Raw genomic sequence first — 12193 nt, forward strand, 5'->3', positions numbered from 1 at the left:
AAATTAAATATTTTGCTAAGTCAACTTAGTTAGTAGTATTTATTATACGTAGACGCGAGTTCGAATCTTCTCCGGTGTTATTGATCTTTTTAATGAAATTTTAGCTGTTAAATAAAAAACCAATGCTAATTATATTCTCCAAAAAATATCTCAATTTATTCCCTTTAGCTTAGAGCACTATGATTTTCCCATACGAAAATGCCTAAAATTCTACCTATATTTACTTTCTAGGGTTCTTCTTTCTCTCATCTTTCGCTCTGATCCAAATCGAACCCATCTCTAACTTCTAATTTCCTAACACAGATCTTCTCCTCAATCTTCCCTTTCTTCGTTTCACCGTTTCTTCTCAAACACTCTTCGTTTCTAGTTTCAATATTTTTCACATCGGTTATCTTCCTTCCTCGAATCTCTGATTCTGTTAGCGTTTTCATCTTCTGTGATTTTCTCTTCCTTCGTTTTTATGGTGGATATGGATGGATTTGGAGGTGGGGGTGATGTTGGAGGACGTCCTAATAATGGAGATCTTAGGCAATTGGCTGATGTTCCCACAGGTTTGCTTCATATCCTGTGATGCAATTATTTCTATTTTTGAAACTGTTTTGTTTAATTGATATTCGTTTTTGTGTTCTTCGATTAATTTTCTTCATGTAGATCTGGTTTGTTTTTTTACAGTAATTTAATTTGAATTATTGGAAAAGTTGGTGCATAATTGTTAGTTTTACATTTGTTGTTTATTTATTTGCTTGTTATTTTTACTTCATACAATTAAGCTCCATGTTGTATGGATTGCAGAGTAGCTGAATCTAAAGCTTATTTGTTTGTGTGTGGATTATTTATGTGTGAATTATTGTTGCCATATTTGGGTTGTTTTGTAAGCTATTCTAGAGAGTTATAAGCTTAAAACAATTTATAGACATGTCATAAGTTGTTTTCGTAAACACTTGCAAATAGTCTCACACACGCTTACGATCAATTTATTTTTAGTACTAAGTGGTGTGCTTATCTAGATTTTATTTTGGTGCAAATTATGGTCACATGGGGACTCTCTTCCATTTGAACGAGGCGTGTGCAACACTGAAATCTGTACTTTTCATGTTGAGTAGTTCAAAGAAATTGGTACAATGTGTTTGATGAAGTTTTTGTTATGCAGGAGGTGCTGTTTTTGATGCATCACAATATGCATTCTTTGGGAAAGATGCTGTCCAGGAAGTTGATTTGGGAGGTTTAGAGGACAATGCCCATTTGCCGACTTCTGAGTCTAACGAGGAGGAGTTCTTTTTTAATAGAGAACAGGTTCGTTTTCAATCTTATGTTTGTTATTTTTTCTCACAAAATTCATGTAGCTAGAATATTTTTGAAATATATTCATGTAGAGTTTAAAATTTTAATTGAGCAACGTCTCTCCTCTCTTCCTTTCTCACATGTTTCACACACATGATTACTGAGTTCTGTATCAACTAATATTCACTCTCACTTTTGCAGGATGAGGATGTAAGATCTCTTTCTGATATTGATGATCTTACGACCACCTTTTGGAAGGTAAGGATGTTAAACTATGTTTATCGCACTTCTCTGGATTCTGGAGTTTTTTAATTAGAGAAGTGACTAAGTGTTGTGATCATGTTAAATTTGCATGTTTAATGCAAAAATGCTAAAAATATATATTTGAAAGATAAATTTTACAAAATTGTGTGTTTGTATTATGATTGATGTAATGTTTCAAATATGAGTTGAGTCATGATTTGGAGAAAGACTAAAAAGTGACCCAACTGTAATTTTATGCCTGCACGGTTTTTCTATGATTTCAGTTGATTTTGTTTTCCCTAAAATTTCTTAACTTTCCAATGAGGAATAGTTGAAATTTGAAACAAGCCACAGGTTTGGTCCATATTTGTTAACTATGAGGTATAACCATACACTTAAATTAGTTCAGGGTATATCGCAAGAAGCTTCATCCTATGCTTGAGTATGGGTTCCCCTCCCCCCCTGTTGTATTCTATCTCAGCCAAGGTTTCTTTGATTTTAAGCTATTATGCCAGAGAGTGGAAGATCTCTAGCTTGACTTGTGAAAAGTGTTGTTTCTAATTTATTTTATGTTAAGACTAGGCACATTTTGTTTCATGTGCTCCACCACAAACAGATCCTATCATATTAGGTCTTCTCAAGATTAGCTGCTTTTTCCAAGTCCATATTCGAACTAGATAGTTAAACATTTGGGAATAATATTACTATTTCGTTGCTAGGTAATTAATAGGGGATTTTCACGCCGGTGTGAGACAGAATAGTTACTGGTCGCCATAGTGAGGTTTAGGGTGTCGCACATCGAGGGTGCCGAGGCCACAGGTTGCTGGCCACCACAGTTCGGCCTAGAGCGTCCCACACCGAGGGTGCCGGGGCCTCAACCAGAACGCAGTGGTGCGAGGCACATTCGTCGCGGCACACAGATCGGCAACATTTTAATACTGTGACTTGCAGCTGCGGCAGCCGAATGTTTGTTACAGGATTTATGATGTCTTTTAGATCTTACTAGGTTAAAGGAGAAGACAATTTTTACCCTTAAATCTAAATAAATATCAACTAAAAGGTAGGTTTGACCTGTTCACCAAAAATAAATAAATTACTTGATATTTTATACACACACATTGTTTCAGTGAAATCTCAATCACTCATTTTTTGTGCAATATATTATTTTAATCAGTAAATGAAATATTGAAGGGAGGAGATTGACACTGGACTTCCTCCAGTGAAAATCTCACTGCAGAGGAGCCATTCCCACTTACAATAGATATTATTTAGATTTAGATATAAATATGAATATTCAAATAACGGCCATCCTTCTATACACTATCCTAATTTCAGGGTCAACTGCCTGCTGGGATTGACAACTATGTTTGGTGGGTGGTTTGGGCATGTGGAACTAACAATATGATTTTTATTCTTGTTTTACATTGGTCTGACAACACGGCTGTCCCTGTTTTATGCTATTATATTATATAAGTGGTTGGTATTTATTCCCGGGCTTTGCCTGGCCTGACCAACAGAGTTTTTTGATGTAGTTTTGTGGCATGTCATGAACCAACTGCCCAAAAGCTTAACATGTTCACTCACACAAACCTTACGAGTTCGAAGTGTGAAGTGTGGTGCACTATGCACTGTTTAATCAACCGAAGTTTTAAATTGATCTTTTTATTGCAGTAATGGGGTGGCTCAAATTCTAGATTACAAGGTTATATAGGCTTTGATGCGATGCCATGAACCAACTATTCAAAAAGCCTAAAATTCTAGATGATGACATTAGTTTTTGTATTATATCTCTGATGACATGATAGACGTTGAGGGGTTAGATAGTCAACCAAGAATAGTGATTTTGTAAGATTGAGTTAGACCCAACCATAATTCTTAAGATGATAACTAGAGCAAGGTTTTTCTGTAGGTTCAGCCGTCAAGGTATTTCTGGTACCACATTAATGGAAGAGTTAGTAAATGAAAGATTAATCAGATTAGTTTGCTCTCTTTGGCATTTCAAACATAGTTGAATGTTATTGGCATCAACTAGCTAGTTCTCAAAACAAAAGTTAGTTGTTTGATCTTTTCTTGATATGCGTGCTTATATGTGCAATTTTGTGATTCAGTTTCTGACTACTATAATTCTAATCATACTTGATTCCATGTCTCTGTAAATAATCACTGCTTCTGCTTTACTCCTCAATATGAATACTAAGCTTCTTTTTTGTTTTAAAACTTTGTTTCAGTTGAACAAGGTTGTCAGCGGTCCAAGAAACCCAGGTGTTATTGGTGAACGGGGATCAAGAGAAAGTGAGTAAAGCAATTGTATTTCACTCACCAATTTTTCCTTTTCTATTACTACCTCCGTTCCTTTTTATAAGAGACAATTCATTTTTTAGGTTCATTCAATAACTAATGTATTTGGTCTATTTATAGACTAGATACATTGATTATTCAATGAATCTAAAAAGTGGATTGTCTCTTATAAAAAGGAACAGAGGTAGTATTAAATTAAATGCGGTCAATTTTTTGCGCTAGTTTCGTTTATTTATTTAACATTTTGTGTGAATAGGCAAATTGGTTTTCAAAATTGTCAGCATTAGTCAAAACAGTCCTTAAATTTAACACAATGGCAAGTACATTTATAAACTATAACACATCACTCTAAATTTATGTATTAATATGGGATCCACTTGGAAGGCCACATGTTTATTTAGTGTGCCATTTCATATCATCCGGCAGCAGAAGTTAATGAAGTGACCATTTTGATTTGACCACTATAATTTAAAGGATATGTCAATTTGCGAATTACAAGAACTATTTTGATCGATGCTTATAATTTTGATGACTAATTTGCCTATTTATACATTACTAACTACCATCATCTTTCTTTCGAGAGTTTGGCCACCATGGATTTTACAATAAGTTTGTTCGTAATCTGACAGGTTTTTAAGTAGAAAACAGCTATTCAGGAAAAAGGAGTGTGATGTAAAAGTGAGGATAACTTAAATGTCCAGAGTCTATTCAGTGTTTATCTTGCATCATGTAGTCATAAAACCTATGAAGCACGGATACTTCAAAAACTAGGCCGTATCGTATCCGATACGCTCCGATACGGCGCCGATACGTATCGAAGGAGTATCCGGATTTATTTATTTTAAAAAATAAGTAAATAAATTCCGATACGCCAGCGATACGTCTCCGATACGTCAGGATACGTGACTTCTCAATTTTAAGAGTTTTTTATTTTATTTTAATGACTCTTTATTCTTTTTAATGGTCATTTTTAATAACCTATTTAATTCCTTCCAAAAACCTGTCATTTTTCAAGAATGGTTTAATTTCTCATGATTTATTACTACCAATTTTCAACATTTTAAATTTAATTCATATTAATTATTACTTCCTCTTTTTTCTTACGTATCATTCCTTTTAATTTTTACAAGAAAGTTTAACTTTCAATATTATACGTTGCTACCTCTTTCTCTGCAACGATTAATTTCTTCTTCTTCATAATGCCTTCACATTTTTTCATTAAGAACATCTTACTAAAATATAGGTATTACTTTAATATTTTCCAGCAATATAGTAATGTATTTAAAATTCCATTGAGTTTGGTTTTGTTAGACTATAATTTAACTAAACGTATCGTATCTTCTAGATTTCAATTAGTAACGTATCGTCGTATCGGATACGTATCGTATCCGATACTCGTATCGTGTCCATGCTTCATTGCATAAAACTAATGATTGAGGAAAGACACTAGTTTTAGGCTACATAATGATTTTTTAGGTCTGGTCTTGTTTGTTTAAAATCCACATCAAAATATTGTAAGATGATGTTATATGTCTTTTGTATTCACAGGGACTATGTATTGCTGGGTTTTAGTTAGCTTAATCTCTTCCTCACTGTAGACAATCTTTTTTAAGCTGACTGACTTATTTATATTTTTTATTGTATCCACTATCCAGACTCTACATCTGATTTGGCACAAAGGGAAGATGTTCATAGCTGGTTTGATCAGAATGCTTATGACAGTGAAGGTTCAATTGATGGAAAAAGATGGTCATCACAGCCCCAATCTTCTCTTGCCCATTTACAAAATTCAAAGTCCTTGTACAGAACATCTTCATATCCTGAGCAGCAAAGGCAGGATCAAAACTACCACCTCCAACATTGTTCTAGTGAGCCCGTTCACAACTGGCTTGATCAGCAGATTTATGATATTGAAACAGCTCATGATGACAAACGGTGGTCATCTCAGCCGCATACCTCCATTCCACACTTGCACGAACCAACATCCTTGTACAGAACATCTTCATATCCAGACAAACAACCGGAGCTTACACGTTTTTCTAGTGAGCCAATATTGGTACAGAAGTCTTCATTCACTTCTTATCCTCCGCCAGGTGGTCGGTCTCAGCAGGGTTCTCCAAGTCAAAGTACAGGTCACTTAAACATTCCTTATCACACTGGAGCAGCAGCTCAGATGGCGCTATCATCTCAAAATCGTTCACATTTCTCCAATTCTGCTCTACAGTTGAGTGGATTAAACCTCGGGTCACATTTTGGTGGAAACACACGCCAATTTCTTAGTGGTTCCTCCTCTCTTAATCAACGAATACAGAACCAATTGATCAACCAAGCAGGGTTATATCCAGGAGATCGTTCCAACCTCCTCAATAATATGTTGCAGCAACAATTACAGCTTCATAATGGACCGGTTTCTCCTCACTTGATGAATCAATTGCAACAGCAGCACAGACTGCACCATCCTGTTCAGCAATCTGCAGGCTACTTGTCAGGTTTTCAGTCTCATTTATTTAACCCCCACCTTTCCTCTAGCTCATCCGTCAGTAGCAAGTATGATCATAGACCAAAATCATCTCAAAAAGGTAAACATAGTCATCGGTTATCCCATCAGGGTTCTGATGCCAGTAGCCAGAAGAGTGAAAGCTGTTCGTTACAGTTTCGCTCCAAACATATGACAAGTGATGAAATTGAGAGTATTCTTAGAATGCAGCTTGCTGTCACTCAAAGTAATGATCCATACATAGATGACTATTACCACCAAGGCCGTCTTGCGAAAAAACCTTCTGTGGCAAAGTTAAAACATCCGTTTTGCCCAACCCAAATAAAGGAACTTCCTTCACGAACACGTTCTAGTAATGATCCACATGCATTTCTTCAGGTTGATACCCTAGGGAGGGTTTCATTTTCGTCCATTCGTAGGCCTCGCCCTCTTCTCGAGGTTGATCCTCCAAACTCTTCTGTTCCTGGTAGCTCTGAGCTAAAGATTTCAGAAAAGCCTCTCGAACAGGAGCCTACATTTGCTGCTAGAGTCACAATTGAAGATGGTCTTTGTCTTCTTCTTGATGTAGAGGATATTGATCGTTTCCTACAGTCTAATCAGCCACAAGATGGTGGAACACAATTAAGACGAAGAAGGCAGGTCCTGTTAGAAGGGCTAGCTACTTCACTTCAACTAGTTGACCCGCTGGGAAAGAATGGACATAAGGTTGGGCTTGCAGCTAAGGATGACCTTGTTTTCTTACGGATTGTATCTGTCTTTAAGGGTCGCAAGCTCCTTGCAAAGTATCTTCAATTGCTTCTACCTGGTAGTGAGCTTATGCGAATAGTCTGCATGACTGTCCTTCGGCATTTAAGATTCTTATTTGGGGGTCTCCCCTCAGACCCTGCTGCTGCAGTGACTACATGCAACCTTGCCAAAGTTGTTTGCCAATGTGTCAGAGGAATGGATCTTGGTGCTCTTAGCGCCTGTCTTGCTGCAGTTGTTTGTTCTGCAGAGCATCCTCCTCTACGCCCTGTTGGAAGCACTGCTGGAGATGGTGCTTCCCTTATTTTGGTATCTGTTCTTGAGAGGGCTACCGAGCTTCTAACCGATCCACATGCAGCCTGCAACTATAATATGGGTAATCGATCGTTTTGGCAGGCCTCATTTGATGAATTCTTTGGCCTTCTTACCAAGTATTGCATGAGTAAATACCATAGTATCATGCAGTCCCTGCTTATACAAAGCACTCCAAATATGGATGACATTGGATCAGATGCTGCTAAAGCTATTAGTAATGAAATGCCTGTTGAACTCTTGCGTGCAAGCCTCCCTCATACTGATGACCGCCAAAGGAAGCTTTTACTGGATTTTGCCCAGCGATCTGTTCCTGTGGTTGGATTTAACAGTAACTCCGGAGGAAGCGGAGGTCTTCTGAATTCAGAGACAGTGCTAAGTTGAAAGATAGCTGCAAGAAAAGCTCTCCATAATGGTTTTTAGGTTGAAAAATCACATCTTACACAACCCTGCATCTGTTCAGATACATTCAGTGCTCAAAAGTACTTCTGGAGCAATCTTATATGATGGATGAAGGCTTCTTACTCATCCTTCATCATCTACTAGTTGTCATGATGCAGAAAAAATATGCAGCATTGTGAAACAAATATGCAATCAGGCCCTTTATTTTATGATACACTTGGCTTGATTTGTTCCTCTTGTCTTTTATTTTTCTATTGACAAGAAGGGGTTTTAATTTGTTACTACGTGTGGCTGTTAGGAACACAGTAGTTGTTAGTATGTACAGGTTTAGGTATATATGATTCCCATGTTTCCTTTCTTATTATTATATATAGAAGGGTAAGGGTGGGTTGTAATCTGCACCGAATCGGTTGAAGATGTGTTTTCTTAAGGGCTATCGGGGATGTGAAACTTTACCAAGAAACAGGTTGGTTGACTATTTAGCTTGCTGAAAAACTCGAAAGAACACTGGTGAATAATAAGTTATATTGTACCTTGTTGCATGATTTTATCATTTTTCAGATACGTTTTAGAATTGTCAATTTGTATATATGCGCTTCTTATGTATTCCCTAGTGAGAATATTCTGTTTTTTTCACTGTTTCCATCTATGTTTGACATACTTTAAAAAATCATAGTAATAGTAATTTATAACTGCATATTATCTTTCACATGATATGTAGTCTAGTGGTTCCGGTTCACATTTTTTAAGTTGAATATTTGAGATGTTGCGGATTTGAATAATTGATGTTTTTATACGATATGATTGTCAATTGATTTGACTCAACTAAACCATTTTTAACCTTTTCTTTTTTAGTGTGAAATCCAACCTCATTGTCTTCGTAAGTACTAACTTTACTATTTCTTTTCTTTCTAGTTACGTATGCATGACTTTCTTATCTTTCTAATTATTCAATTCTCACTAACTGACTTTAAGAATAAGTGTGGACTTACAATTTTTAGAATTTGATAGTTATAGTTCAACACATGGTAATGGATGATATTGCTTTTAGGTAGTTGAAACTTACCTACGAAGATTCCATATGCCACCCCTTAAATTATATATGGTATTCTTTGTATTTTTGTATTGACAAAAGAACCCCATTTTTTTATTTTATTTATTGACAAAAATGTCTTTGATACTATTTATTTAAAAATAGTTATAGTTAAAAAAAATCACTTTTCAAAATCATTAAAATTTAAATTTTTTGGTACACTCTTAAAACTTCCGGTACACGAAATAGTTGTTGTATTGGAAATATATTTGTATTTGATAAATTTTTGGTAGCGAATTACTAGAAATTTCAAATTTGTCGGTGCTGAAAAATAAATCAGAGTAACTTACTAGAATATTTGAAATTTTTGGTTTGCCACAAAATCTACAAGAAATTTTGAAATTTTCGGTATTATCGGAAATTTTGAAATTGCTTGAAATTTCCGGTATGTTTGCAGATCATGTTCTTTTCTTATGTGGTCCAGAGTCGATAACTTCTTCGACGAATTTCCGTACAGATTTTACGGAATTCTTCACCACATATACCGTATATTTCTTATTCAATTAATGCAATTTTAAATTGTTTATGAAAATGATAGTTTAATATTTATGTGTTGTAATTGACGAATTTAAATTTTGATCTAAAGTTTTAACATGGGCACAAGCTACTGGTAAACGACATGACATTATTGTTGTCTCAAATTTGTTCAGATGTTGTTAATGGAATATCATGGAGGAATGATAAATTGATTATGGGTTGTGAGAGAGGAGGAAATTACAAAAGAAGGAAAAAATTATCTGAGAGCACTAATTCCTTAGAAGGTCTATATAATATGAAAGTTAAATATCCGTTTAGGCAGATATCTGTTCCAAATGGTACCGGTTGGAAGGTGATGGTTAGATAAGGGATGCACAATCATAAACTATCCAAGGATTTACAAGGCCATGACATATTGGGCTGTCTAAAAGATCATGAAATAAAGTTTGTGAATGACACGACGAAGTACAATATGGCTCCAAGGTACATAGTTACTACTTAGAAAGATAAAGATCCAGAAAATCTCACGAGTGTTACTCAGGTGTATACAGTTATAGCTACATACATAACTGACAAGAGAGGTGCATTGACAAAAATGCAGATGTTGTTGAGCCTTATTCATAAAGAGAAATACATGTGTTGGACTAGAAATAAGGACAACTCAGATGTAGCTAATATCTTTTGGAAACATCCTGATTCTGTGAATTTGTTGAATATGTTTCATTTGGTGTTGATTTTTTATTGCACATACAAGACAAACAAGTAATATATTTTTAATGCACATCTTGATATTTGTTGTAGATGTTGAGTTGAGTTTGATTAATTGCATTTTCATCGTGCAGGTACCATATACCACTAATTGAGATTGTTGGTGTTACGTCAACGAAGTTGACGTTTTCAATTGCCTTTGCATATTTGGAACATGAAAGGGAGGAGAATTTCACATTGGCACTGGAGAAGCTCAAAGAGTTGTTCTCTTTGGAAAAATTGCTATCGAAGATTGTGGTGACGGATCGAGAACTTGCATTGATGAATGTCATGGAATGTGTTTCTATTTATGGTTTTTAGGGTGAAGTATGCTCATTGGAGACTAAAAAACATGTTCACTACAAGTCGGGGAGATTTATGCTGAAGTTGGGATGTTGTGAACACCATGTTGAAGTTGCAGCTAGGTTTAATCAAAGTGTCATTTCAAAATATTATTGTCAATATTGAGCATCAGTATAACACTCATTTCTATTCCAGGTTGTACGCTTTTGTTTCAAGACACTGTATACAACTCATTGGAAAGGAACTATAAAGGGTAAAATTCGGTGTTGATATTCACTTTGTATCAAATTTTCATGTTACTTGTAGTTTGATTTGTTGAGACATTATCTATTAAACAACCGGTATAATATGCAACGCCGCTCTAGACATAGACGGTGTTGACGAGTGATACGTAATTATAGAGGTGATTAACTTTGTTTACATGCTAAGATTAAGAGAATGCCTGTTGTTATAGGTTTTTATTGATCATTGTTTTATTTGTAATTTTTGCCTGATTTAATACTAAGGACATCTTTGCCTCTGTTAGATTCTAAATGCTAGACATAACTTTAGGTTTAACATTCACAAGAGTGTTGATTCTTAATGTTGTCGTATTGTTTGATAGGTCGAGATATCGTCGATTAAATAATAAGGCTGAAATCTCAATTTTGCGTTAGACATGACTTCAGTTATGAGCGATACGTGATGTTATTAATGAATGTCTAGATTGTATTTAACTGATTGGTAAAATGCATATTCTATGGGCGAATGAAATCCAATCCTGAAAAGTTCTATTCTCTCTAAGACTTTACTTTTATGTTTTTTATACATTTTATACCTTATACATGTAAACAATTTGCACACCCAAGCTTAGAAACATGGAGACTATTGAACGACATTTGATCCCTCGTTCTGATCTCTGTGGAGACGATAAAATTCAGAATACTGCCAAACTTACTTTTGCTTGTTGCTTTACTGTAAACTACACCTATTTTGCTTTAGTGAGATCATTCAATAATCTTATTGTACAAAATATAAATAACTTAATGTGAAACTTCATAATCCAAAATATTCAAAAACCAGAGTATGCATGCATTATACCAGAAATGTAAACAGCGTAAACAATGATGAAAATGAAAATGGAGAAAAAATGTAAGCTATTGGAAAAAATAACATTCATTATTCTAGTCATAATGAAAATGAAAGTGAAAATAGAACATCTATAGTTAAAAATATAAACGATCCTAGTCAATGGACCAATATCGGTATGAGTTTGCAAGATTTATTAGTAGAAAAAGATCCAATTAAAATTACCAAAATCAATTTTCCTAAGGGTGAATTATCATGACACTTTTTCTCATCACTTTATATTCAAAAAATGCCTAGTGGATAAAAGTGAGAAAGACAATAGCAAATTTACTCTCAAGACCTAGATACAACATTTTGTTTTTGTTACAAATTGTTTAACAATGTTTATACTTCGGATAAATTAGTTAATGAACGAAGTAAGGATTGAAGAAATATTTGTTTTAAGTTAAGGAATCATGAGATATCTAACAAACAAATTATAAACTCGAGTACTTGGATTGATTTAGAAATAAGACTATTAAAAAAAAGAATTGACAAGCATGTCCCGTTAAGTCAACTCGATTGGTAGATGTGCAAGAACATCAGGTGCAGGCTCGCAAGTTCGAACCTGAGAAGGGTGTACTCCAATCACTAGGCTGCATGACCAAAAAACCAATTAACAAACATGTCCAAGAACAAATAAATAAAGATAAAGAACATGGAGAAATATTTTATTTAGAATTATTGTA

At 34.9% G+C, this 12193-nt stretch overlaps 1 protein-coding gene across 1 annotated transcript; it reads left to right on the plus strand.

Annotated features, from left to right (window-relative positions):
* The first annotated feature begins 153 nt into the window (after window positions 1-153).
* Window positions 154-8319, plus strand: LOC131625146 (protein PAT1 homolog). Its single transcript, XM_058896043.1, has 5 exons — window positions 154-551; window positions 1151-1293; window positions 1483-1539; window positions 3753-3816; window positions 5478-8319. Exons 1-5 carry the CDS (start codon window positions 461-463, stop codon window positions 7757-7759), a joined length of 2637 nt encoding a protein of 878 aa, XP_058752026.1. The 5' UTR covers window positions 154-460; the 3' UTR covers window positions 7760-8319.
* The last annotated feature ends 3874 nt before the right edge of the window (window positions 8320-12193 follow it).

This window comes from Vicia villosa, unplaced genomic scaffold, assembly GCF_029867415.1.
Source record: "Vicia villosa cultivar HV-30 ecotype Madison, WI unplaced genomic scaffold, Vvil1.0 ctg.000189F_1_1, whole genome shotgun sequence".
NCBI classification, from domain to species: domain Eukaryota; kingdom Viridiplantae; phylum Streptophyta; class Magnoliopsida; order Fabales; family Fabaceae; genus Vicia; species Vicia villosa.

Coding starts and splice junctions, on each gene's coding strand:
- LOC131625146 (XM_058896043.1), top strand. CDS start 461: ATGGTGGATATGGATGGATTTGGAGGTGGGGGTGATGTTGGAGGACGT. Junction 552..1,150: donor ATTGGCTGATGTTCCCACAG/GTTTGCTTCATA, acceptor TTTGTTATGCAG/GAGGTGCTGTTTTTGATGCA. Junction 1,294..1,482: donor TCTTTTTTAATAGAGAACAG/GTTCGTTTTCAA, acceptor TCACTTTTGCAG/GATGAGGATGTAAGATCTCT.